The sequence below is a fragment of the Stegodyphus dumicola genome, chromosome 6 (genome assembly GCF_044657685.1).
Source record: "Stegodyphus dumicola isolate Sdum_Otavi_A_Nest chromosome 6, ASM4465768v1".
NCBI classification, from domain to species: domain Eukaryota; kingdom Metazoa; phylum Arthropoda; class Arachnida; order Araneae; family Eresidae; genus Stegodyphus; species Stegodyphus dumicola.
Window position 1 is genome coordinate 81701818 of NC_140773.1, and position 25002 is coordinate 81726819.

The window sequence follows — 25002 nt, forward strand, 5'->3', positions numbered from 1 at the left end:
TTCTTTGCATATGGTGATTAAACTGTTTGCTATGCAATTGCAACCAGGCAGAAAGGTACAAAATGCTTCCTTTCGCAATGCTGCATAAGAAATACAAGTATTTCAGAGTTTCAGACAGTAAGGCTCAAGCTACAATATGTATTATTATAAATAACAGCTCAAGAGAAATTAAACATTCATTAACTTTTTAAACTAAAATATTGAACACAATTTATCTTCATTTTCTTTCCCTTAACAATATATAATTTACAGCCATTTCCTTTTCCTTAACAATCTAAATTATCATTATATTCCCTTGCTCCTTAATAACCAGGTATTTGCTTCTTAAATATTCAATGGGAAGGACTAAACTCATCGGTCATTTAACCATCTCGTTATTGAGAGCTCTATCTAAGGTGTACCATAAATGAAAAGCAAAATTACATCCATGAAAAAGGGGAAAATGACAGTACACAATAAGCCAAGCCTTTTGCAGGAGGCTGAAGAACCAATTTCACCTGCACCATTTATTAATAAAAAACTGCGTCATCCTTGTAAATGCTAATATTAAATGAGGAAAATCAATATAAAGAGGTCATTTGCACAATTTTTGAATAATTTTAATTTAACAAGAAACTGAAACAAACAATGCATAAAAAATTTATTTGCAACAGCTTCTACACCGAATGAAAAATTGTTATCTGTGGCAATTAAGCTTTTATATGCTCAAGAGCACTATACTCATATAAATTAGTTTTCTAAACAAGGCTACATGTTGATACAATGCGAAGAAAAATGTTACTATTGCAGAATATTAAAATGATGTAAGAATCTTGAAATCAAAATATCTAAGAGCAGAATAAACAGTACCATTCATAGCAAAGAGGAAAAAAAATAAAATTTTTTTCCAGGGAGTAGAATACCAATGCTTATCGAGTAAAAATATTACTTCAAAAATTATATTTATAGTCTTAAGTGATCCACTTATTTAATGGGCAATATCATCAGCTTTTAGAATACATGCTCCCACAGTGATTAAAATGCAAACAATTATTTATATATTTTTTTCTAAATGGCAGGCACTATTTTGTCTTTTTTCGACATTAGCCACTCCTAAGGCCAGAAGTGGTGGCCATTTTATTGTGGAAGCACCTAACAAGTGGCCATTGTTACCTTCTATGAAGGGTTACAACCATGCCTTCTTCGGGATTTGAACCTTCGATATCATAATTGCTCCCTAACCACTATACCCTCTAGATGGCAATGCCAAAATATAGGATAATCATATTATTCTGAGATATGCCACAAAGCATCTATCTAAATTGCTTTTTTTATGAATGATACTATGATTTCAGAATCACAGATGATATTAATGTGAAAGAGCTTATAAGAAGAGCCCACAAACTGACAAGTACAATGATCCTCCAGACACACATTAAAAAAAAAAAAAAAAAAAAGGAAGAGGAAACTAAACTTCAGACAAAAACTACATTGTTTTGTTAGTGTTCAGAGGTTTTACTGCATTTCAGTACCTACCCCAGAATAACTTAAGATACTAATTTCTAGATACGATGATAAGTCACATAAAGTACAAAAGAGCTGTCCACTTAAGCCTAGCCCAGTTCTGACTAACAGCATCTCTGGGACAGGATAAATAATGTAATATAACAAACCCTGCTTTAAAATCAAGAATTTATTTATAAATAATTCTTATAATTTTCCCGTATATTACTGGAATCCTCCTTCATTGATATGATTTAAGTAACAATTTCCAGTTTGCTATTAAAAAAAGGTGAGAACAACTACTTAGTTTACTATTTCATATTATATTGAATTCTTTCACATTTGATTTCTATTTCTTTGCTATACCTGAAATTCAGCACCCTTCACATAACGATAAATGAATTCTGGAACGCTTTTTCTAGATTTCCAATCCCAAAAAGAGAGTTCCTATTAACAAACAAGTAAAAAGTTTAATTAGATATGTATAATCTAAATACAATAAAAAGTTTAATTAGACATAAATATAATAAAAAGTTTCATTAGATAATATATTCATAACTAATAATAAATAAAACTGCTGAAATTTATTTAATTTGATAAAAATGGCTGAAATAAGTGAAATAAGAAGTTCATTTTAATAGATCCAAGATAAATTAATTTATCTGCATAAAATTTTAAAATTATCTTACTCAGTTATGGATGGTTTAGCAATTACCTCTCTAACATAGAAGCTTTGTATCAAAATATAACACACAAATCTTTACAACTTAGAAATATTGGATAGTCTATATTGATTAACACCAGGTTGTTGTTTCATTTATCAGCAAGTTGTTTCATTTATAGTAACCTGAGTATTTTATGTTAATTGTTATGAGAAACCTATTATGATGTGATTGGTTGTAATGATTTTGACTGATGGGAAAATATTTCTCAGGACTTATTTATGCATTGGATGTTGGTTAGGAAGTATGTTTCTTATTTTGTTCTTTACACTGTAAATGCCTGATGGTGTCTGGTGATTAATCTGAAATTTCTGTACGCTTTGGGACAAATGGAACAGAAAACATTGATTGACTGGTGTGTAAATGAAGATTTAAATGGATTTGTTCCCCTCTCAGTAAATTACAGAGTGAGATTTAAGGATTTGGTAACCAGAGAACATATCAAAACTATTGAAGGTATGTGAGATTTAATAAAAAGGGATTTTTGAAAGAAATGCCACCAACAGTACAGAGGATATTTTTTATTTTTGTGAATTTATGTGGCAAAGGCAGTATACAGATTTTAGTTCATATAATTTTAAACAGTTTTCAGATGCTGTTAAGGAATTTTGTCTACTACAGACTGAAAACACAGAAATTTCTAAATAAGATAAGTCAATATTTCTTTTTTTGTACTGTGATGATTAGATTGCATGCATTTCCATTTTTATGTTATTTCCTTGTTTTATTTCGATTTGAAGTGCAGTTTATTGAGCTTCTAATTTTTTTATGTTTTAATTATGCTTTATTGTATTATGTTTTAGATGCTATTTTACTTGGGTGTTGCACATAAACAAGATGGGTGCCAAAAAATCACTAATTTTCGCCAAGGGGACCCTGAAATATATTTTCCGCGAAATACCAATCATTCAATGAAAAAGCTATGACAACAACAACATACGAGAAAAAAGAATTTTTTTAATCTAACAATTCATTTTACATATAAATTTCTTCAGACTATTATTGAATCTCTGTAATTTAATTTTTTTGCAATCATCCATATTAATTAAACTACATTTGGAGCATGTCTATTTATATGCTTATTTATATGTTCATTTATTTATTTATACATTTTCTTCATTCTAAAATAGTTTGATATCAACCCAGATTTAGCTGAATAAATGCACATCAGTTGATTTATTGAACAAAATCATGCCCAGACTTATTACATATTAATATGTAATGATTCTGGAATGGATTCGTATAAATGCCAACCAAAAATAATGATTCTCCACTAAATAATATATGGCTTCTAATGGATGCATTCTATGCTTTGCATGACCAACAGTAGAATATATGCAAATGTTGATGTCCAGGAGCTAGTGGCAGACATTGCAATACACATCAACAATGAAATCCAACTTCTTCCATACCTTTTGTAATGGTGTTTCAGACATTAGCAGTGCAGGAAATAATGGGTAAAAGGTTTTGAAGGACAAAGCTGTCAATGTATGAATAACAGCTTTCACTATCTTATATCCTGTCAACCTAAGTTTGTCTTTATCCTAATGATGAACACATTGTTAAAACTATGATCAACATTATCATCTAAGTCATTACTCCAACCCATATAGTAGGTGATTTATTGATATGACAATGAAGTGACACTAGAATGTACGACTAATGGTTTGGTCTTCACAGCATTCCCACATGCTAATGCAAACTCCACATGCAGCATTAGTACATAAATAGTTTGAATCGACAAATAAATAAATAAATAAAATAAAAATAAATAAATAAATAAATAAAATTAAAAAAAAATAAAAACAAAAATAAATAAATAATGCATTTTGTACGTATTTTTAGGGTCAGATGTCCCTTGTGTGCTTTAAATCAAATCAGTGTGATCACTGTTCGCGCCTTATATGTAAATTTTGATTTTGTTCTCTGCAAGAGGGTGCCTGTGAGTGCCGAACTACCTGTATATCTATTGTACGAACTTGTTCTTCTCAGCAGCCAATAAACGCAATAACGAACATTTGTGTCTACTTTCCATCCACTAACAATCACCGCATTTCTTATCATTTGCACTGTCTAGCCAATAAATATTTACATGTCAAATTTTGAGACGATCAAACAATTTTTCTAAATTTATAAATTTTTCATACAATTTTGGAGGGAAATGTTATATAATTTACTACTAATATTACGAAGAAAGTACATTCGTTTAACAGCGAATTTTTACAGCATATTATTTTAATGATGACATATCTTACAAACAAATATATCAGGAATTCAGTCAGAGTGTTAGAAACAACAGACTGTGCTTAGTTTTTCTTATCTTTTATTTTACTGATCATATAATTTTTATTTAACCAAGAAATGTATGGTCTTGCAATCTGGTCAATTGCACTGGAATCAATTGAAAATCATTTTGCAAAAGATTAACACATTCATATACACAGTGACAGTTCAATGAGAGACATGTGGTGAAGCTGGTATATACACAGCAAACTTTTTTTTTTCTTTTATACAGCAGTTGGAGCTGACACTATTAGTTTTCAAAGGCCACTGGAAAGAATTCATTTGACTTCACAACAGTTTTATTCTAAAAAAAAAAAAACCTCCTTTTGCAATGCTGTCACCCTCTTGTACTGCAAATCTGTTTTTAGTATTTTGGCAACCACAAAATTTGCAAACAGAAATGCATTTATGAATGTCAACATCTTCTGAATTATCACCCATTTTATAGTATTATAATAACTGCCAACACATACTGAAATAGCAAAAAATGACAGTACAGTTTTTAACAGCTATGGCATCATTCCAGCTTTTAACCGAACATAATTGTCTTGATGTTCATTTTTTTACATCAAATTTATGAATTTCTTAGTGTTCCCTCTGTGACTCTGGACAATCCGTGGACAAATAATATTTAAACACATGCTCTGTACTTAAAGGTTTCACTGTAAACCAGAAGTATTGAGATGCAAAATGGTTAACAGCTTGAATGCCCCAAAACAGGAACTTGTAAATAAATAAGTGCAATAAAAGCCTGACTAACTGGCATTCAACTAACAAGAAAGCTCAACCAATTGGAATATTTTAGAACTTTAGGGGGAAAAAACTTTTCTCTGAGAAATTAAGAAAGCCAGAGTTCTGTAACACCACTACACAGTTCATTACATTATTAACATGTATACATTATCACTAAACAGATTGATTTAGAACCAAAAATGAATAAGCATGAGGTCAAAACACAATCACAAGAATTTAGCATAATTTTGTGTAAACCTAATTAATTCTTGATAAGCAAGTTAATTTTTATAAAGAAGGATATAACTTCTGTTTTTCATTGCATTCTGAAAAAAAAGTGATTAATATTTGATGCCTGCCTTTCATGGGACAACATGCAGTATCCTACCATAAAAAATGGTGCAGTCTGCAACATTACTTGAAAAATGGATACACAATCGTGATGGAACATGAAAAATTGCTATAAGCTATTTATGTTTTTATATGCTATATCTACATTGTGTTTATATAAAGAACAATCTGTTCCATTAACCCTTTGACGGTTAGGAAAATGAGCAGTTTTTGTTTACTTAATTCGCTCAGTAGTACGAGTAAACAGTAGCCGAAAATGGCAGCTGTTTTTCCCCATGTTCTTAAGAAAATGTCAGCCTTCTCTGGCGATGCCGTAGATAGCTCGCCTCACGCATTTTAAAAATTTCTTAAAAGTATTTGTAGTACAAAAATAACAGTTTTTATGTACTTTAAAATAATTAATAAATGATAATTATTAAATAGTAAATTATAAATCATTATAATCAATTATATAAATAATAATAGTTAATTATAAATATAAGACAAATATTAAATTGAAAGGACTAAATAAATACAACTAATGTAAAACTTTATGAAGCATTTAAATACAGTAATTACCTAAAAATCTTTTTGTGTGTGATATACTTTAAAACTAAATCGTAAACTAAACTAACCAATAAAACTAAATCGGCTAGGAGCGTGAGAACTTGAACCAATTTTACACACTGTCGAACACTCGAAAAATTTCCGCATCGCTTGAATCGTCTTCTGAGCTTGATATACTGTGAACAAAGTCTTTATCAGACTCAAAACTTGATAAGCTTTCTGTATCACAATCATAATCACCATCATAATTATCTAACTTTTGCTTTTGAACTATTTTACTTTACAAACACCCTAAAAAAGTGCCAAAATACGCATAAAAAGAACAAGGTAAAAAAAAAAAAAAATTCCCCCTTCATTATGAAAAGAAATTCATGGAACCCGTACTGCCATCTGTAGACAGTAAAACTAACTAAATTTCGCGAGTAGGATTCCTTATTAGGAAAACACAAATCAGTTTTGTAACATAATCAATGCAGAATAATAATGCCGAACGAGCTCAGCTCGTCAGCGCGCACTGGGGAAAAATTTCACTACGTGTGTAGTGCTCGTTTCTAACCATTTCAGTCGAAATCTTGCTCCCGAGCAGAACTCGTTTGCGTGTATTATGAAGCATGATTCGATTGCAAGCTGAACTTGTTCATAACCATCAAAGAGCTAAACATCTTCCAGAATGACTAGTGCAAGTTTGGCTACATGCCTGCCAACTTTTATATTTGGCAGAATTTCATATCAGATAAGATAATTTACTTTCATGTTTAAGGCCTGTGAAATACATTGGCATTTATGCCTGAAATGTACCTTTTCCCCAAAAAGCCTTATACACATAATTTTAAATGCAGAACTTTGATATTCAAGTTAGTAACAAATAAAATGTCTACTCAAAACAGAGGAAAAACACATCAGAGATGGAACATAAAATTACCAAAGTAACAACCTTATGTTTGGCTTAGATTCCATCAAGAACTCAAGATGAGATGACTAAATCTACACCATGTATTTACTTTGCGAATTTTAAGATGACTCTTTTTTTATAATTTTAGTCTAGAAATTCTTTCAATTCGTTTGGCTCTTCTACTTCGAATTCTAAAATTTATATGCTCAAGTATCCAAAGTTTTTGTGTATTTGGAATTCGGCATTCCCTGAATTTTCCAGGTAATCAAGCCTCTACTGTATTTTGATTTAATAAACTAACGAAATTGGCTTAAAAACTTCTGACTTAGAGACTGTTAGATTAAGATATTTCTACAGTACACATTTAAAAAAAAATGCTCTAATTCTAATACCAATGCACAGTTTACCCTTTTTATCAGTAAAAAGAGTCCTTGACGGTAACCACACATGTAAATACACAAACATGCACACAAAAAAGGAAAAAAGTGGGAAGAATGAAATCATTCTGCTTGAGAAGCAGGCTGTATTACTTAAATACATTATTAAATTATACAAAAGAAGATAATTTAAAATAGTAACTCAGTCAAAAAAACACAAATCAGCTTTGTTCAGAAATGAGCAAATGCTACACATGCTTAAACTAGTTTTTCCCAGAAATAAATACATCTATAACAATAAAATCAATTATATACAAGGATAATTTTTATACATTGCATTTATAAAGAATTTCATTACCTGTGGATCACCTCCACTTAAAGTCATTAATAAATTATCATCAGGTGAAAATGAAATCCAAATTATGCCTTCTACAGGAAAATATTCTGAAATAATGAAATAGATTTCCCTTTTCGAAGAGAAAAAAGTTACAATTAATAGATAAAAGAACAGAACAAGATATAAATTTTATATTAACACAAATATAGTACGACACCAGATATTATTAAATTGCCAATACAGATGTACACTGTTTGGGTGTCAAAAAGGACGGTGCTAGCATGAGATGCACATGCACTTCATCGAGTCTATCTGGAAAAAAAGTCAGTTGCTCTGTGTGAAATAAGACAGCATCCTTGAGCATAAATGATCCTTGAGAGTGATCCCTTTTATTATGTGAAACATAGATTTGCTGAAGAATGTGTGTTGAATTTTTTATTTGTGCAACTTTTAAATTATGTGATAATAAATGTGATACAGTCCAACTGAGGAATTTTTATTTGTGCATGAATGAGCTATGAATGGAACACATGTGGTATAACCACAGCCTGAGCATATTGTGACAATTTAAAGAGGTTTTGTAAGAAGAAAATGAACCATATCTATATTTTATTTGTTTGAGTAAAATGTTTAAAAACTGTAAGAAAAGGGATCTTCAGCTTATAGTAACATAAACTGTATAAGAAGCTGTATCTGATAAATCAGCAGTTGCTGAATTAAATCAGTTAATCAAAAGAACTATAATTTATCAAGCTGATACTGGATTTGTGAGAGATTTAATAGACACAATGATTGAAGATGTTAAAAATAAAGAACAAAGTTATTAAGTCCCTGTTCCCATCAGACTTCCTGCCTGGCAGTGGTAACAGCTTGTTCACTGCTAGAAGTATTAACAAAACAAAAAGTGTCTTCCCGTGATTTTCAATAATGATGATATGGGAAAGTTGCATTCAGTTAAAACTTTGTTAGGCAAGGAAAGCGTTTCCTGTTTTCTAATGAAAGTATGTGCAAATAGGCCCCAACTGAAATCTGATTAAGTAAATATCATAATTTATGAATAAAACTACACTGGTGTGCAAAACTTAAGCAACAGTTATTGATTTTAATCAGATAGCCATTAAATTGTAGAAAAGGGGTTATTGCATTCAGTACAATGAACATGCAATTCAGTAGAAAGGTCATGCATATGCAAATGTCAAGGAAAAAAGTCACAGACTATGTGAGCGTACGCAAAGCACGTATGATCGGCACGCTCAACTTGAGACTACCATAAAAGGAAGGATGGAGATGCAATTAAAGACATTCGCTGCAAGTACAGGGAGTTCTTTCATGAAATATGGATAGAAGATATGATCTGGATGACTTCACACGTGGAAGAATGATCGAAAATCTGGAGTAGGGGTGAAGAGTGACCAGTATAGCTGAAGAGTTCGGAATCAACAAAAGTGTCTTTTCGCACGTTTGGAAAGCCCTACAAACCATAGGTACGGCTGTTAGAAAGGTTGGTGGTGGCAGCCCAAGAAAAACAACTGCAGTGGATGAATGATATATTGTCCTGCAAGCAAAAAGAGCCCAAAACCAGTCACCAAACTCCATAGTTCAACAACTGTGTACAGCAACAGAGCGACAAGTGTCGTGGTTTACTGTGTGCAGACACCTTCAGAATGGTAGCTTATTCGCCTGCCGTCCTGAATGCTGCATGCCTTTGAAAGTTGGCCATCGACGTCACTGTTTACAGTCATGTAAGAAGCGCAAAAACTGGGCATCTCATCAATGGAGTCGTATCCTGAACAGGCAGACAGAGCTCCACGTTTTCGACAGAAGTTCTGTAACCGGAAATCGCTATTGTCAGGAGGTGATCCTTCCCCATGTGCATCTGTTCCGAGGTGTCATTGGAACAGACTTCGTTTTTATGGATAACAATGCACAGCCACACCAGACTCTTGCTGTTCAGAAGCTACTGAAAAGTGAAGATATCACTCAAATGGATTGGCCTGTGTGCTCCCCTGATTTAAATCCTGTAGAATATGTGTTGGATGTTTTGGGGAGATGCCTTGTGGCATGATTACATCCTCCGGGGAACAACCAGCAACTGAAACAGATGCTGATTGTGGAATGGGCCGTCTTACCTAAAGATCTGTTGGACAATCTGGTGCTGAGTGTGGAGAGACCGTTCGAAGCAACCATTGCAGCAAGGGGAGGGCCTATCTCATAGTAAGAAACATCTGCTTGTTGTTCTTCCTCTTGTAGACGCAATCATGTATAACGATACTATGAGTTCAATAAAGCCTATTTTTGTTTGATTTCATACCGTATGCATTGTATTCATTTTTAGTGCAATTATGATTTTGTCATCATTTAAATACAAAATGCTGTCTCTTAATTCTGAATTTCATGTCTCTCAGATGATTTCTCATGGAGTTATGCAAAAAAGAACACCTGTTGTACCCATAAAGAAAGCCAATATGCCACATCTTGAGCTTTGTGCTGCAGTTCTCCTACTGAAATTGATAAAAAGATTCAAGTAACTCTAAAAGTGGACATAACCTCTCTCTACTTTTGGAGTGATTCCATGATTGTAATACGGTGGTTAGAAAAAGATGCTCACTAATTATAAACCTTTGCAACCAAAAAGGTAACAACCATTCAAAAGATGTCAGATATAAAACAATAAAGACATGGGCCATTGAAAGACAGATAATCTTGCAAATTTGATTTCACACAGGGCAGAATCTGACTAACTTGCTTGTTGTAATCTGTGGTGAGTGGACTTGAATTTATTACAAGAAAGAGTATCCTAAAGTAAAGAGTCTCAATGCTGTAACCTATACTGTACAATTTATCTAAATCTATAGTTGTACCATGTACAGAAATCAGATTTGATAATTTCTGCTCATTGAAAAAATTTGGATATTAAGAAAAATTTCAGATATTCTGAACATAAGAACATTGAAAAGCATTGCCAAGTGTGTTCACCATTCAAACCAGCCATAATCTGCCAGTTAGATAAAGGTTAGATAAAGGCCTACTTTTTATATAAAGTTAGATAAAGCCTACTTTTTATAAAATTGCTCTAACAGTCTGCAAAAAATAATAAGAAGGATCCAGTTAGAAGATTAAGGAACAACGTAATCTGCAGCATAAATGCAATCACAACTGAAATAGATAATTAGATAATTTTAGCCTAGCTTATACTGTGCGTTATACATTAAATGTGCATGCGTAAACATATTATGCACATGCGTAAACGTATTATGCACATGCGTAAAGGTATTATGCGCATGCGTAAAAGCATTATGCACATGCGTAAACGTTACACATGTGCAGAAAGTTTGTAGCTTTGAGGTCCAGATTACACAACACAGATCATTCCGGATTATGGACGTACGGGTTAAAGACTTTGAGGACACAGATCATTCCGGATTATGGACATCCGGATTAAAGACTTTGTACTGTAGCACATTTTCCTTAGGCAAAACTGTCAGAGAATTGAAAAGCATTTCAAAATTACATGATGAGAACTGGGGAGTTGGTATCTATAAAAAGACATTTTTAATGCCAACAAAGTTGGGGTTTTTACAAGATGATGCCAAACAAAATGTTACCATTAAAGACCAAAGATGCACTGCTGGAATACTGTCAGAAGTATGAATCACAATTTTTGTGTGTGCCGGAATGAAAGGCACTCAGTCTCCCAGGCTTTTGACAACTGGAAAATCTCAAAAGGTAAAGATGTTTGAAAAATATGAAAATTTTTCCACTTTCCTATAAGATTAAGTGTTAGATATATGGATAATATCAAAGCTACTTGAAAAAAGTTATGAAGGTAAGATGAATTTTCAGGCAACAAGTGAATGATTGACAACTATACTGCACATACAGATGTTGAAAACTTAGAATAGATTAAAAATATTTTCTCTTTCCCAACTGCTAAGTTTGATGCTGCAACCTATGAATCAAGGCTTGGTGAGAAGCTCGAAGTGTCATTCTAGGAAAGAGCTCGTTTTAAGTTTTGGAGAAGTACGATAATTAAGTAGATTATAGCACTTCTTCATTCAATGCTTGCAACTGAAAAGTCCTGGACACTTGTTACAGAATGAGTCACCTTCTTTTTAATATGCTCATCTAGCAAATGAATTTGAAGAAGAAAATGAAGACAACAAGAATCTTTTCAAAAATAGCTTTATTTGTGGATATTAATAAATAGCTTTATTTGTGAATAGCATTATTTGTTATATTTTTTACCATTTCAATACTTTTAGAACATGATATGGAACTTTTTCACTATGCAATAATGATGTTATTATAAGCAAAGATCCAAGTGATGAAGATATTAAAACAAAAATTAAAATGAGAAATGCTTACATCGAAAATTCTTCTGATGCTGATGAAAATTTTGAATAAGCATAACATATAGGAAATTAATTTTTAACAATTGTGAATGCCAAAGCTGTAATGGAGGTCATTAATAAGTTTTTATTCACACAAACTATAGAATCAAATGTGAGGGAGAAATTTAAATTTTGACATAAAATTACAGACAAAATTTTTCTTACAATCTTCATCATGCCAGCAAAAAAATCAATATAAAAATTATTTTTGTCGTCAGAAGAGGGATATATATGTCAAGGGTCAGATCACAGCCATAATATGTTTGTGAAGTAATTTATCTCAGGTAAAATTATTAACATATAGTGAAACTAAAAAAAATAATAAAACTGTAATTAAACCTTCATATGATTTTGCAATCATATTTATTATTCATATGTGCATTCTATATAGCAGTGGGAAGAGATATTACGAATTTTGATACTGAAGTTGGGGCTATATTTATTGCTCTGAATCAATTAAGCACTCCAAAGATTAATTTCCCTTGGGCTGTTATTTTGTCCGATAGCAAAGCTGCTTTGCAGGCTAACTTCAACAATAAATTTTGCACTTCCAAATGAATTTGCAAATGTAGGAAGATTCTCAACACTCTGGCTGACTCAGTTGTTGTGCAGTGGATTCCTGCTCATTGTGGCATTGAGGAAATGAAAGAGCCAGATTTCCTGGCAAAGAAAGGAATGACTACAAACCACTAATAATCATATGACTTTTAATTCTGCAAAATACCTAATTAAATTAGAATTTAAGAGAAGGTTTGCCTCCTACCAATCAAATGAAGCTAAGGGAAAGGCCTGGGAGTGTCTCACTAGTTCAAAGCCAGTTATTCCAGATTTTCCTCATTCTGTAGCAGTGGCATTATTTTGTCTTTTGAGTGGGCACGATTGTTTGAAAGGCCCATCTTTTTAAATTCGACTTAAGGACTTTTCTGTCTGTACTCTTTGTAACTCTAGGCACTCCATGGATAAGGAGCATATTGACGAATGCACTGAACTATTATCTTTTAATTCTGTTGTTCTTAAGTATTGGGAAGCAAGATCAAGGCTGATGGCTTAGTGGCCAAATGTCTGGCACTTGTATAAATTATTCATATGTGCTAAATGCTAATCTTTTTTAATTCATCAATTAATTTTCACAATTTTTTTGTAAGATAATCTATTTACCTTACTAAATCAGATGTAATGAACAAAACTTTTGGCCCCCTGAAGTCTGTTAAAGTGTGGTCAACTTTCATGGAAAAGTAAAGGTTAATCAGTTATTTAGTTGTTTTTTTTTTTTTTTTTTTCCCATTCATTTTCTAGTTCAATTCTGCAGACTACATTCAGAATCTAACAACATCCAAGATAAAGTTATAAATATACTTTTTATGTTTCTTTGCTTTACAGAATAGAAACTAACACTAATTAGCAATTTTAACATAAATAAACAGTTAAAAACGTAGACCAGATCTTACCCTGTATTTGCATGCCATATTATTAAAGAACTTTCAGGTCCTGTATCAGCAGAGACTAAATATTTTTTATCTGAAGTAGCAGCAATCGAAATAATATCTCTTTTCTAAATATAATGAAAATGAAAGGGTAAACATATAGCCTGTAATAAATCTACTAATTAAAACACTGATCAGCAAAAAATATGATTAAAACAGACAAACAGAAACCTAGACTACATTGCACACATTTAACATTTTGAGGCCGGGGCTTTGGCAGCTGTAAAAACCTTGAAAGGACGGGGTATCTTGAACCGAAACCCATTAAGAAACCCCCCCCCCCATTAAGAAATTACCTCCTATTTGCAACAAAGATTCTTGTTTGTAGTTTAATGGATTCTCAGAGGGGTGCATCATTGTCACAAAAGGAAAGGAAGTGTAGGGATTAGTGACCAGACTTCAAGATGCTTTTAGCCATTGAGGGAAAATTTCATATTGCAGTTGTTCCAGATTGAGACTACTGGACGTTACACAGAAGGAAATATGTAAACTTCCATTGAAAAAAAGGTCATTCTTTGTATTATAATATGTTACTTTCATTTTTACAAAATTTTATTAGAATTTTAAATCACACTGCAAAATTATGCGTCTTTACTAAGTGCGTACAATAATTATTTCTGTCATATCTTTATATTAATGTTATGTCACAAAATTATCTCAACTATTTGATTATTTCATGGGCAATTTAAAATTTAACTAGTCTTCATCTCAGTCTTTTTTTTTTTTTTTTTAACTGTTAAATGTCCTTATAACTTTTAATTTGTTTTTGTATATATTATCAATTATAGTTATACCTTTGAACTTTCTTCCATAGAAGAAATAATTAAAAAACAAATGCTTACCACTATAGAAATGATTAAAAATTAATGTTCAGTGGAACTGTTAAAATTATGCTCTATAGGCGTAATGAAATTTTAATTTTACATAATTGTTAAAAATCTGCTTGATAGTGTACTATTAAAGGAGAAAATTTTCAGCAAATTAGAATATACCTGGTTTAATAAAAAATTATTTTATTTTATTATAGACTGTTAGTATTGCAATGTCCAACTATAAAAATGTTCCTAATTTAAATTCAGTTCTTTTCCAAAATATATGCATAATAAAATAGAAGCTTCAGAACTGTTTTTTAGAATTATTTTAGCTTTAAAAATTAGAAAAAAAAAGGATTAATTAATAATGTACATTTTATACTGTTTATTGAACAGGGTTCATAGCCACATTTTAGTTAAAAAAATAAGCACCTATAAGCACTTTTCAAGCACATTTTAAGAAAAAAAATAAGCACCTGTCTAATTACATTATACACAACTGCATAACCTTAAAAATTAGACTCGCAATTTAAAATATGAGAAATGCAGTATTTATTAAGAGAGAATAAGCATTACCTCAACCATGGAAAATAATTACTTTTTTTTTAAATTTTAAATAACAGTTCAATTTACAGAACTAGTTTACAATGAGAGAAAAAAAAAAAAAAAAAAAAAAAAAAAAAAAACAATTCCGAACTAAACTATATTACAAGATTTAATGATGAAATTTCAGTTCAAACTAGAGAAAATAAATAATAATAAGGCATATTTATTGTATTCGCTTGGAACCTAATAATAAATACAATTTATTTTTCCACTCATATTGCTATTTAAATAACTTAAATCTAAATTCTGAACATTTTCTAAATTTTCATCGTATATCAGTTTTTCTTTAACAGATATTGCAAGCAAAGAAATTTAAGTAAAAAAGAGGAACATTTCTGAAATCAGAAGACAGAAATTTGCTTCATGCAGTCATCCTTTAACAGTAAAAGCTTAACTACCCGCATACTTGAAAATTGGCGAATATTCGGACAGTCCAACGTAACTTGAAAAAGAGGAGCGGAGGGCGGGGGATAGACTGTAGCCGTTCTTTAGATTTTTCTGCTAAATAAATGCTTTTGACATTTCGATATGTGCATCATATAAAAACAAACCAATGGAACAGAAAAATATTCTGCTTTGCAAGCACAGTAAAACTCTTTTAAGTGTTCCTAAACAAATCTCGGATCGAACATCAAAATTAATTATCCCTGCAAAATATCGCAAACGTTATTGCACAGTACGTGCGCTGTAATTCTTCCCTACATGATATTATGCAATCGGATTCAACAGCTGTCGGCAGTGGCGTAAATAAGGGTATGCAAGGAATGCCATCGCATAGGGGCCTGAAGGCTTAGGGGGCCCTTAAATGTCCTGCTGAACTACATTTACATGTATAAACTTAAAAGACGGATTCCATTACATATATAAAGAAGCTTTAATTAATTTTCCCTTGATGAGTTCGGAATTAGAATTTCAATAAAAGAAGATTAATTATTATTTTTATATTTTTTATCTTGTACTTTTTTTCCTTTTGCTTTTCATTTTTATTTTTAGAATTTGTACTACTATAAATTCTTATTTTAATTTTGATATGTTTTGATTTTGTGTTAAACCCCTTTTACACGATTGTTAATATAGTTGAGGAATAGCCTTGATTTGACTCCAATTTACTTTTAACTTTAGAATATTTAAGTATATGTAGATAATCGAATTCGTTTTTTTTTAAAGTTCTTAAGGACCCCTACCTATATGGTGCAGTAACGCAATTCTCTGAATGACGCAGATAGGAGGCCCTTGGAAGCACTTGAAATAGCTAAATTCAAGTGTTTGCAAAAGTTAAAATTCCAGCATTCGTCTATGAAATAATAACTTCATGACCTACCCCAGTTTAGGGACAGCAGTGAGAAGAAAATAGGAAAAGTTTCTTTGTATTCCTTAGTCTCAAAACTGAAAGTTATTAAAGCCGACCCCCTAAAGGAAAGGTTTCTCCTTTTGCAATCCCAAATCAAAAAGCGGTGGAAGTGGAAATTAATTGTAATTATTTATTATAAAGTACTTATTTTATATATTAATTTGTTTCTGTATAATTCGCATTATGATCGAATAATCAGTAGACATATTTTCTAAGTATAAATCAAAGAAGTAACTAGGCAGGATTCTGGTATTTTGGAAGGAACTTTGCAAGTTAAGAGAAATCGTGGTATATTATGTGCAGTTCGTAATTTTCATAATATGTCATTCCGGTAGCATTTAATTTTGTTCATATATTGAATCTCTTACTAGCTTTTCCATTAAATGCAAGTCAAAAATCAGTCCTAATATTCAATTTGAAATTGAATTTATTAATGGGAATGATTCTTAGAATTTAATACAACATGTATTTCATTGTTTCACTATCAACGGCGTATAACTTTTTTAATTGTTGCCACCAAATAACCGCACCCTGTATTATTTCTAAAGATATTAAATAAGGAAGAATCTGCATGTTTGAATGCATAGTTCTCATAATGTAAAAAACGATGGTACATGCAACCTGTGCAGTCGTACCAAGGGGCAAGGTAAGAGACAGAAACATTTTGGATTTAGAAGCACGACTGACATTACAAAATGGCAAAGTTAAAGTCGGATAGATTTTTTTCCTCTGTTTTTTACATTAATAAGCTGGAGGGGGGAATCATTCGTAAGTATCAATTGATAACTCCAGAATACATGCTTTTCTTTCTTAAGGACACAAAATCATTAAAATAAGTTGAGCAGTTGAGGCATGAAAGGACTTTGCCCCACCCCCATGTCGAAATGCCGTTCTAAGGAAACGCTAAGAATTTATGACACCACATTTGGAAAGGAGAGATTTCCCTTTGGCTTAGGGATCTTTGAATGAATTCAAGGTCCGAAATAAAGGGGGCGAGTTTTACGACAGGCTACAAACACACAGATGCTCAAACATTAAGCGGCCAAATATTTCAGTTAATTTCCGGCGTATGTTTAATGAAATATTATTCATTAAATTTATCGAAATTCCTTACTTTTTCACTCATGGGGGTAGGAAATGGGAATGGATAAATATTTTTACTTGAAATAATGAGTAAATAAATATTTATCCAATTTTTCATATCAAAATTTTCAAAATATTCGCACATTGCAGATAAAATGCAGGTTAGGAATTATTCAAATTCCTAATCGAGAATTAAATCTGAAAGCACAGAACTCGTTTGAGGATTTACTTGACTTTCTTTAGAAAAGAGAAGAGCTGTAGTGTTTCTTAACTTGTAAATTACCCATCTACCAAAAACTCACACTTATCTGTAAAAGATAATTCTGAAGACATTAAATTTGTTTATAAAGTAATATATTACTCTCTCTTCATTTGAAAAAATATAATAAATTACAATTTTTTTAACAACGTGAAACATTTAAACGTATAATTGAGTAATGCGCAATAATTTGTCCGTTATTTAAAGGAATTGGATTGAATTATTATATAATAATAAAGCATTCGAGGACTATTTGCCTAAGGGGAAGAACGCATTCATGGAGTACTTTCTAATCGTTATTTGAAATAAAATTTTACAATTTACTTTACTTTTGCTTTTAATTTACTTTCCACAGCATTCAGTACGTGAAATCATCAATAATAAGATAATAATGAAAATAAAAATGGCATCACACAACTAAAAGTATATACTTCTTCGTAAATTTCGATAAATTAATTACTGAAAATATTAAACATATCAATGGCAGCATTACCCTAATAGTTTTAAGTTGCATTTCAACATCTGAAAGAACGCAAATTACATTGCTATTTTCCCTACACAAACGAATGGAATATTTCAGAAATGAATGCTTCCCCGTTATTGTAATATTTCAATAATTTTTGCAAATTAAAAAATTTAATTAACACGTTTTAATAGTAAATGATGCGATTTTCACTCATAAAATCCCTTTGTACATTATTCTCTTTCATTTCGGCATCACTGCATAACTTTTCTAAGACATAAATAGCTTCCGTTAATATATGTTCCCATACATTATATTTATTTTTTATATTTTTGTCATTAATAAATTAATGATTAAGATAAAAAAAATTGACTGCTTAATTTATAAGCAATGTAAAGACTGGAAATCTGAGGTCATTAATTTCTGAGACATAAATAGCTTTCTAAGATGCAAATAAAACATAACAATAATCATAAATATTAATGCTTCTAAAATATATCCGCTTTTCCTAACTGATTTTTGCTTTTTAATCCACCTGGAGTACAACAAGCCTATTTTCATAAATGATATTTTGCCCATTTCTCTACGAAGTACGCAAAACTTGTTTCATACAATTTTATTTTTACTAATTAGGAAGAAACTTTCTACTCGTTTCCTAAACAAATATGTACTACTTTTAGAATCCACGCGACAGAGTGTGAGTACTCATCTTCAAATATACGTTAGTATCAATAAGCTTAACTCTAAATTATTAAACATTCCTGGGACCTTGAAACTTGGAAGGGAATCATCATATTTTGCTACAGTGGGTATTTAAATTTAGATTCCATTTCGTATTACACAGTCATTTTCAAAGCTCTTTGGATACATATCAATAAAATTTGTTTCTACCTGTTTATGATTTCATCGTAAACTTGTGAAGAATTTCCTAAAAATATTCGAATATCCATAATTTTTACTGTTAAATATTTAATAACTATACATTAACTGAAATGCATTTATAGTACAAAGGAAATGTAGAAAGATATTGCAGGTGATGTACTACGTATCACTGGAATATGACAATAATAATAGTACAATTTGACTGAAGGGGAAAAGGAAAAAACAGATGTTTCAGCATCGTAAAAGGGAAATGGACAATGGACATCTTTACAGTAGAGTCTTGGATGAAAGTTTTACTGTGACGCAACTTGGGGAGACACTGGAAATTTATAGTGGAGGCGGGGTCCCTTTCTTCGTTAAACAGCTACACTGAAGTGTGAAACGCTACCCCTCAAGTATACTTGTAAATTGGCTGATGACTCAAAACAGTAAACTGAACTTAAACTTGCTCTTATTCTAATGCCATTTCTCTAGTCTATGGCGAGAACAAACAGAAGTTTTTCTTTAAAATTAAATTTCAAAGTGATCTCAAATATAATTCTCATTTTAAAGGTAAGTTATTGATTTGTAATATCTAAATTAATCATAAACTAAATTCTTATAATTTAAAACTTGCTAAAAATTCAATTCAGCTAAACTTTTAATCCATTTATCTGAAAAATCCAAAATTATCACCATTAACAATGCAAATGTCTACTAATATTAATAACGTATTAACACGAAATATTTTTATGATAAATATGAAATATAAATATAATCTTATGTTTCCATACATTAAGAAACATCATAACAGGCCAAAATTAAAAACAAAATTTTTTAAACACGTCCTGCGTTAGAGTGCAGGATCGATCAACCAATCAATCGGCTCGACAATCAAAAATCAGTCGACTTGAATGGAGTTCATCAATATCTAAAAATTATTTCTGTTAATATGCAAGGTATGAGAAACAAGTTTGAAGACATTATGAAAGAAGCTGAGTTTATTGCAAATAAATGGGGTGCAGAAACTAAATTTGAAAAATAAAGAACCTAAAACATTATTAACAAATATGTAATTATTAATAATGTTCCAAAAATACAGAAAACATATAAAGAAGACTTGCACTGGAAGTACAATTTTTATTAGTTATAAATACTTTTAGAACAGAAATCCAAAATTTGAAATCCTTTAAGGATTTAGCTAAATTAGCAATGGTAAAATATTATGGCATGACAAGCAGTTATTCGGGAGTGTGCAATTCACTTATATTGTATTTATCATTACCTGTAACCACAGCCACGAGTGAGAGGTCATTTTCACTACTGAAACTAATAAAAACATATTTAAGAAACATATATAAGAAACAGCATGACACAAAATCGGTTGTCAAACCTTTCACTATTGAGCGTTGAAGCTGAGATGGCTGAGAAAACGGACGTCCAAGTATTGATAAATCATTTTTCGGAAATGAAGGTTAAGAGACGCAAATTTTAAAAGAAGGATTTTTTTCTTTATGATGAATTTTGGCCACCAATGTTATCATTACACTTATTGAGGGAGGAAAAAATTAGAGAAGAAGAGCAGTACGGACTGAGGAAAATTAAAAGGAAACAGTAAAAAACTTTAGCATTTTTTATAAAAACCATGTATTCAAGTAGTTTAGTGTACCCAAAGGTTTTTTGAAAAGACAGAAAAAAACTATACCATACATATTTTCTACAAAAATTGTATGTTCAAATAGTTTTCTTTATGAAGTTTATGATAAATATGTTTTATATTTAACAAATGTATCATTTACATTATAAAAGTTCTTATTTATTACTTGTATATTATTGCATAAATCATTTTCGTAAGCTGAGTAAATCACAGAGTACTATACATTAATGTAATAGCTTTTCTGTACGTTTTTCAATTATCTTGTCTGTCAGTTTATAATATAACTAATTATTTTTAAGTTTGCTAACTTAAGCGAAAAAACTTAGATAGGCGCAGATTTTATATAAAATTTTAAAACATTAGTATGTAAAACTTGGATTTTATATAAAAATCTCCGCAAATCTAGGCCTTCTTCCTTTTCTTAATGCTATACGTTGACATGTTCCTTTTTTTTTTATATAGATTTATTCATTTATTATCAGTATGCATCTCAGTGAAAGGAGAGAAAAATCTGTCTCTCGCACTCACACAAAAAGTCTTAAGTAACTGGATTAAAATCATCTGACGTCAAATACCCAGACTAAAGCAAATTTTCATTTCACCAGTTGGTCAAGGGAAATTATTTTCCTTTTTATTCTTTCTTCATGTTATGTACCTTTCAACTGGTTTTCTAAGAACGTGCTTTTATTTTTTAACAATTAATCTAGATGTGATAAAAATCATCATGAAAACATTGGCTTCTGGAATACTTGATTTTTTTTTTAAACTTTTCGCAGGTTTTTTATTTTATTTATTTTTAAGCACATTAAATTTATTGGGAAAGGGGCCCAGGAAAATTTTTTGCATAGGGGCCCAAGAGTTCTAGTTACGCCACTGGCTGTCGGTATTGGAAGAATAAAGAACTAAAGAAAGAGACTTACCAATCTGGGGTGTTTTTCATTCTAATTTTCAACAGACTGAGTTAAATTTCCGGAATAGAATCATTCTTCGCTTGGGTTGGTTGACCGCAAAACTTTTAGTCCTATTCAATCCAGATTGGAAAGGGACAAAAAAAAAAAAAAAAAAAAAAAAAAAAAAAAAAAATGCAGCGAACTGTAACAGTTTCAATATTTGAGATTTTGCGGAGAAAGGGGAGAACCTCCCAATCTTCGTACTGTATAATGTATTGGCCAAAAAAATGAAATTATTTTGACTATTCGATTACTTTCCCTTTATTTAAGCCATTCCGAATATTATTTCTTAGAAAGCTAATCTGTGTCAAAACACAACCATTTTTGGAAGTTTACTATACTTCAGCAGTTACTGCAACTATGTTATTATAAACATTCATACATATGCTCATAATATAAGCATAATGATCATAATAAACACGAATATGAACAGACCAAGCGGAACGAGAATGCAAATTATTAAGATCTTGATAGAAATTCAAACCAAACATGTATAGTATTTGGGTGGGAGGAAAAGAATGCCGAATCTACCGAAATTTTCTACTGCTTTCCCAATTCTTTGACCAACGGAACGACGGGCACCTGTCTGTACTCTCCGCGCACACCAAAGGTTATGTTAATGCAGAGAAAGGGGAAAAAGCTATTTCCGGGAGTATGATTCACCATCTGACATTCCATATTAGGAAGAAATTTGTTTATTTACTTTCGGCTTTGGTAAGGGAAAAAATTGCATGTTCATTTAAAAAAAAAAAAAAAAAAAAAACACTAAAAGCAAAAAATAAGCACTAAAAACAAAAAAATAAGGGCTTTAAAGAAAAAGTAAGCACCTACAAGGGCCTTTATATTTTCAAATATAAGGACTTATAAGCACTTATAAGGACCGCTACGAACCCTGTTGAAAAATAGTAAGTGATATAGATCAGGTATTAATAATAGAATGAATTTAAGTCATTAAAAATGTCAAATTATTTAGTATGCCAACCCATAATTCAAAACGTAAATTCCATTTGTCTTTTTATACTAAATTCCTGGCCTCACTAAAAGAAAGTATTCACTCGGGTATCTAAATTAAGGTAATTTTCAACTTGAAGAGAAAATTGTTTGTGATGCATAATGTCTGAAAACTGCGGGACAAAAATTACGCAATAATTATTTGTTGTCTTCAATACTGTATTATATTATTTTATATTTTATTATGCTACATAATTTAGTTCATTAAGAGAAATTTCTAGATAATTTCAGGTGCCCGATCAGCAAAAATCTCTCCTGTTTAAAATCGTAGTTGCATGTGAATTTTTCTATTTCCTATGTTGTCTAAAGCAGTTCATTTCAACTCCAGACTATCTTTGTAGCAGCTTCGACATCAACTATGAAGGCATATTTTATATGGTGGAATTTAAATTCTATGATATAATTAATAGTGAGTATCTTTACTTGCAGTTACTCAAAAAAACTTCATTGTCAGGTCAAGCAAATTCTACACTGACACAGTTGAATTAACTGCTTTTCCCTTTCCTATAAAAAATTTGGCAGCTATTCGTTGATTTCATTAACACCTCAGTCATTATGTTGTATTATCAAAATTATTTCATAGCTGAGTGGCCAAGATATGCTCCCAGGAATTTGTCCTTGAGCGTAGTTGCTGAGATATGTGTCAAATGAATGACAAATGCATTTAATCAGTTAAAAGGTCAGGGTTCAGAAATTCAGATGGGAACATGTGTTGTTTTACAATGATTTATTTGAGAGCTTTTAGATCTTGTTTGTGTTCTCAGAGCTCAATGGAAGTGACATTTCACAAATGCTACTCTAATCCATTCTGAATATCTTATTTCATAATTATGTGACCCTGAAATCGAGAAACTGATTCGGAGGTACCTTTTAAAATGTGCCATCAATACATCTGAAATTTAATGGCTAGAGATGAGCCCCAGGGAAAAACACGATGAAGAAATTCCTCTCTTCTACAAAAGCAAAAGCTTTCAAACTGATTGACTAGTTGTAGTGTATTTCTAATTTCCAGGTTTCAGACTGAAACTTTAAAAATATTTTTGTTTCTTTGACACAAATTTATATTTATGGTCTAGTGATTTGTTTGAACAACAGTACAGTAAACTTCCTTGTGAGAAGGAAGTTTACTGTGAAGCATAAACTTCAGCATAAACACATATATATGGAAATACAGACAGACAGAACTGTTAAGAATGAACTGATAAGAATGTAAGGAAAAACTGCTTGTACCTGTATACAAGTATGTGGGAATTTATATTTGCTTATGGAAATGTATACCTGCATTTCCATGTACAGTACAAAGTCTGTAATCCGGACGTCTATAATCCGGACCTCAAAGCTACAAACTTTATGCGCATGTATATGCATTTAAGCATGTGCATAATGTGTTTACGCATGCACATATAATGTATAACAGACAGTATAAGCTAGGCTAAAATTATCTAAGGCATTTCAGTTAATGTTGCAGATTACCATGACAACTTTGAGCAGTGGATCACTCGGCTCACGGGTCAATGAAGAACACAGCCAGCTGCGAGACTTGGTGCGAATTGCAGGACACATTGAGCACTGATTTTTCGAATGCGCATTGCGGTCACGGGTGATACCCGGGACCTCTGTTCCTTAATCTTTTAACTGGATCCGCCATATTATTTTTTAGCAGACTGTTAGAACAATTTTATAAAAATTAAGCTTGAACTTTCGATTATGTCAAAAAGGGTTTCCAATTCTGGAGCTGCCAAAGAATCTACAAAAGGAAAGCATGTTTCGATGTCCATTAAACAAAAAGTGGAATTACTGCAAAAAATGGATAAAGGCTTATCCATCTCAAAATTATGCAAGAAGTATGGCATTGGATTGAATTTTTTGTGGAAGCATCTTAAACAACTTACATTGAAAGAAATGTTTACTAAAGTAAACAAATAAATATTAAGCTTTTTTTTTGTAAATTTTGATACCCTTTAGATCATAATTGTTCTTTATTTCATATTTTAATTGTATCATTTCTGCATACCATCTTACCAGATTTAAATTGATGATCTATAATCCGGAATCGCCAAAGTCCCGACGAGTCTGGATTACGGATTTTGTACTGTAGTATGTATGTCTGCACTTATACCTGTATATAACATGGTATAAGTGCAGATACATACCATAAAGTGGAAAGCATGCATACCCTTAAATGGAAATAAAGTATATACACAAACGTACACGTACACACACACAGGCAAACATATGCATTTATATATATGTTTGTGTGTGGATTTATGCATATGTTATATAAATATATAGATATATGTATGTGTATATATTTCATCATCAAGCTCTTGAAGAAGTTTTCGTATTTCTCCT

The 25002-nt window shown here is 31.3% G+C and overlaps 1 protein-coding gene and 1 non-coding gene across 6 annotated transcripts in view; one reads left to right on the top strand and one right to left on the bottom strand.

Annotated features, from left to right (window-relative positions):
• Positions 1-25002, bottom strand: part of LOC118195399 (cilia- and flagella-associated protein 251-like) — a 158387-nt gene that overhangs the window by 116461 nt on the left and 16924 nt on the right. For all 5 annotated transcript variants that reach the window (XR_015041669.1, XR_015041670.1, XM_085818581.1 and 2 more), the window contains exons 3-5: positions 13562-13665; positions 7744-7852; positions 1849-1929 (exon numbers count right to left, since the gene is read on the bottom strand). Coding sequence is in view for 3 of the 5 variants with exons in the window: in XM_085818581.1 (XP_085674707.1) it covers positions 1849-1929; positions 7744-7852; positions 13562-13665 (294 nt within the window). In the remaining 2 variants the exon portion in view is untranslated. The remainder of the gene's footprint in view (positions 1-1848; positions 1930-7743; positions 7853-13561; positions 13666-25002) is intronic.
• On the top strand, positions 24130-24283 carry LOC146996789 (5.8S ribosomal RNA). The gene has a single exon (XR_015041856.1). It is a non-coding gene; the product is annotated as a 5.8S ribosomal RNA (ribosomal RNA).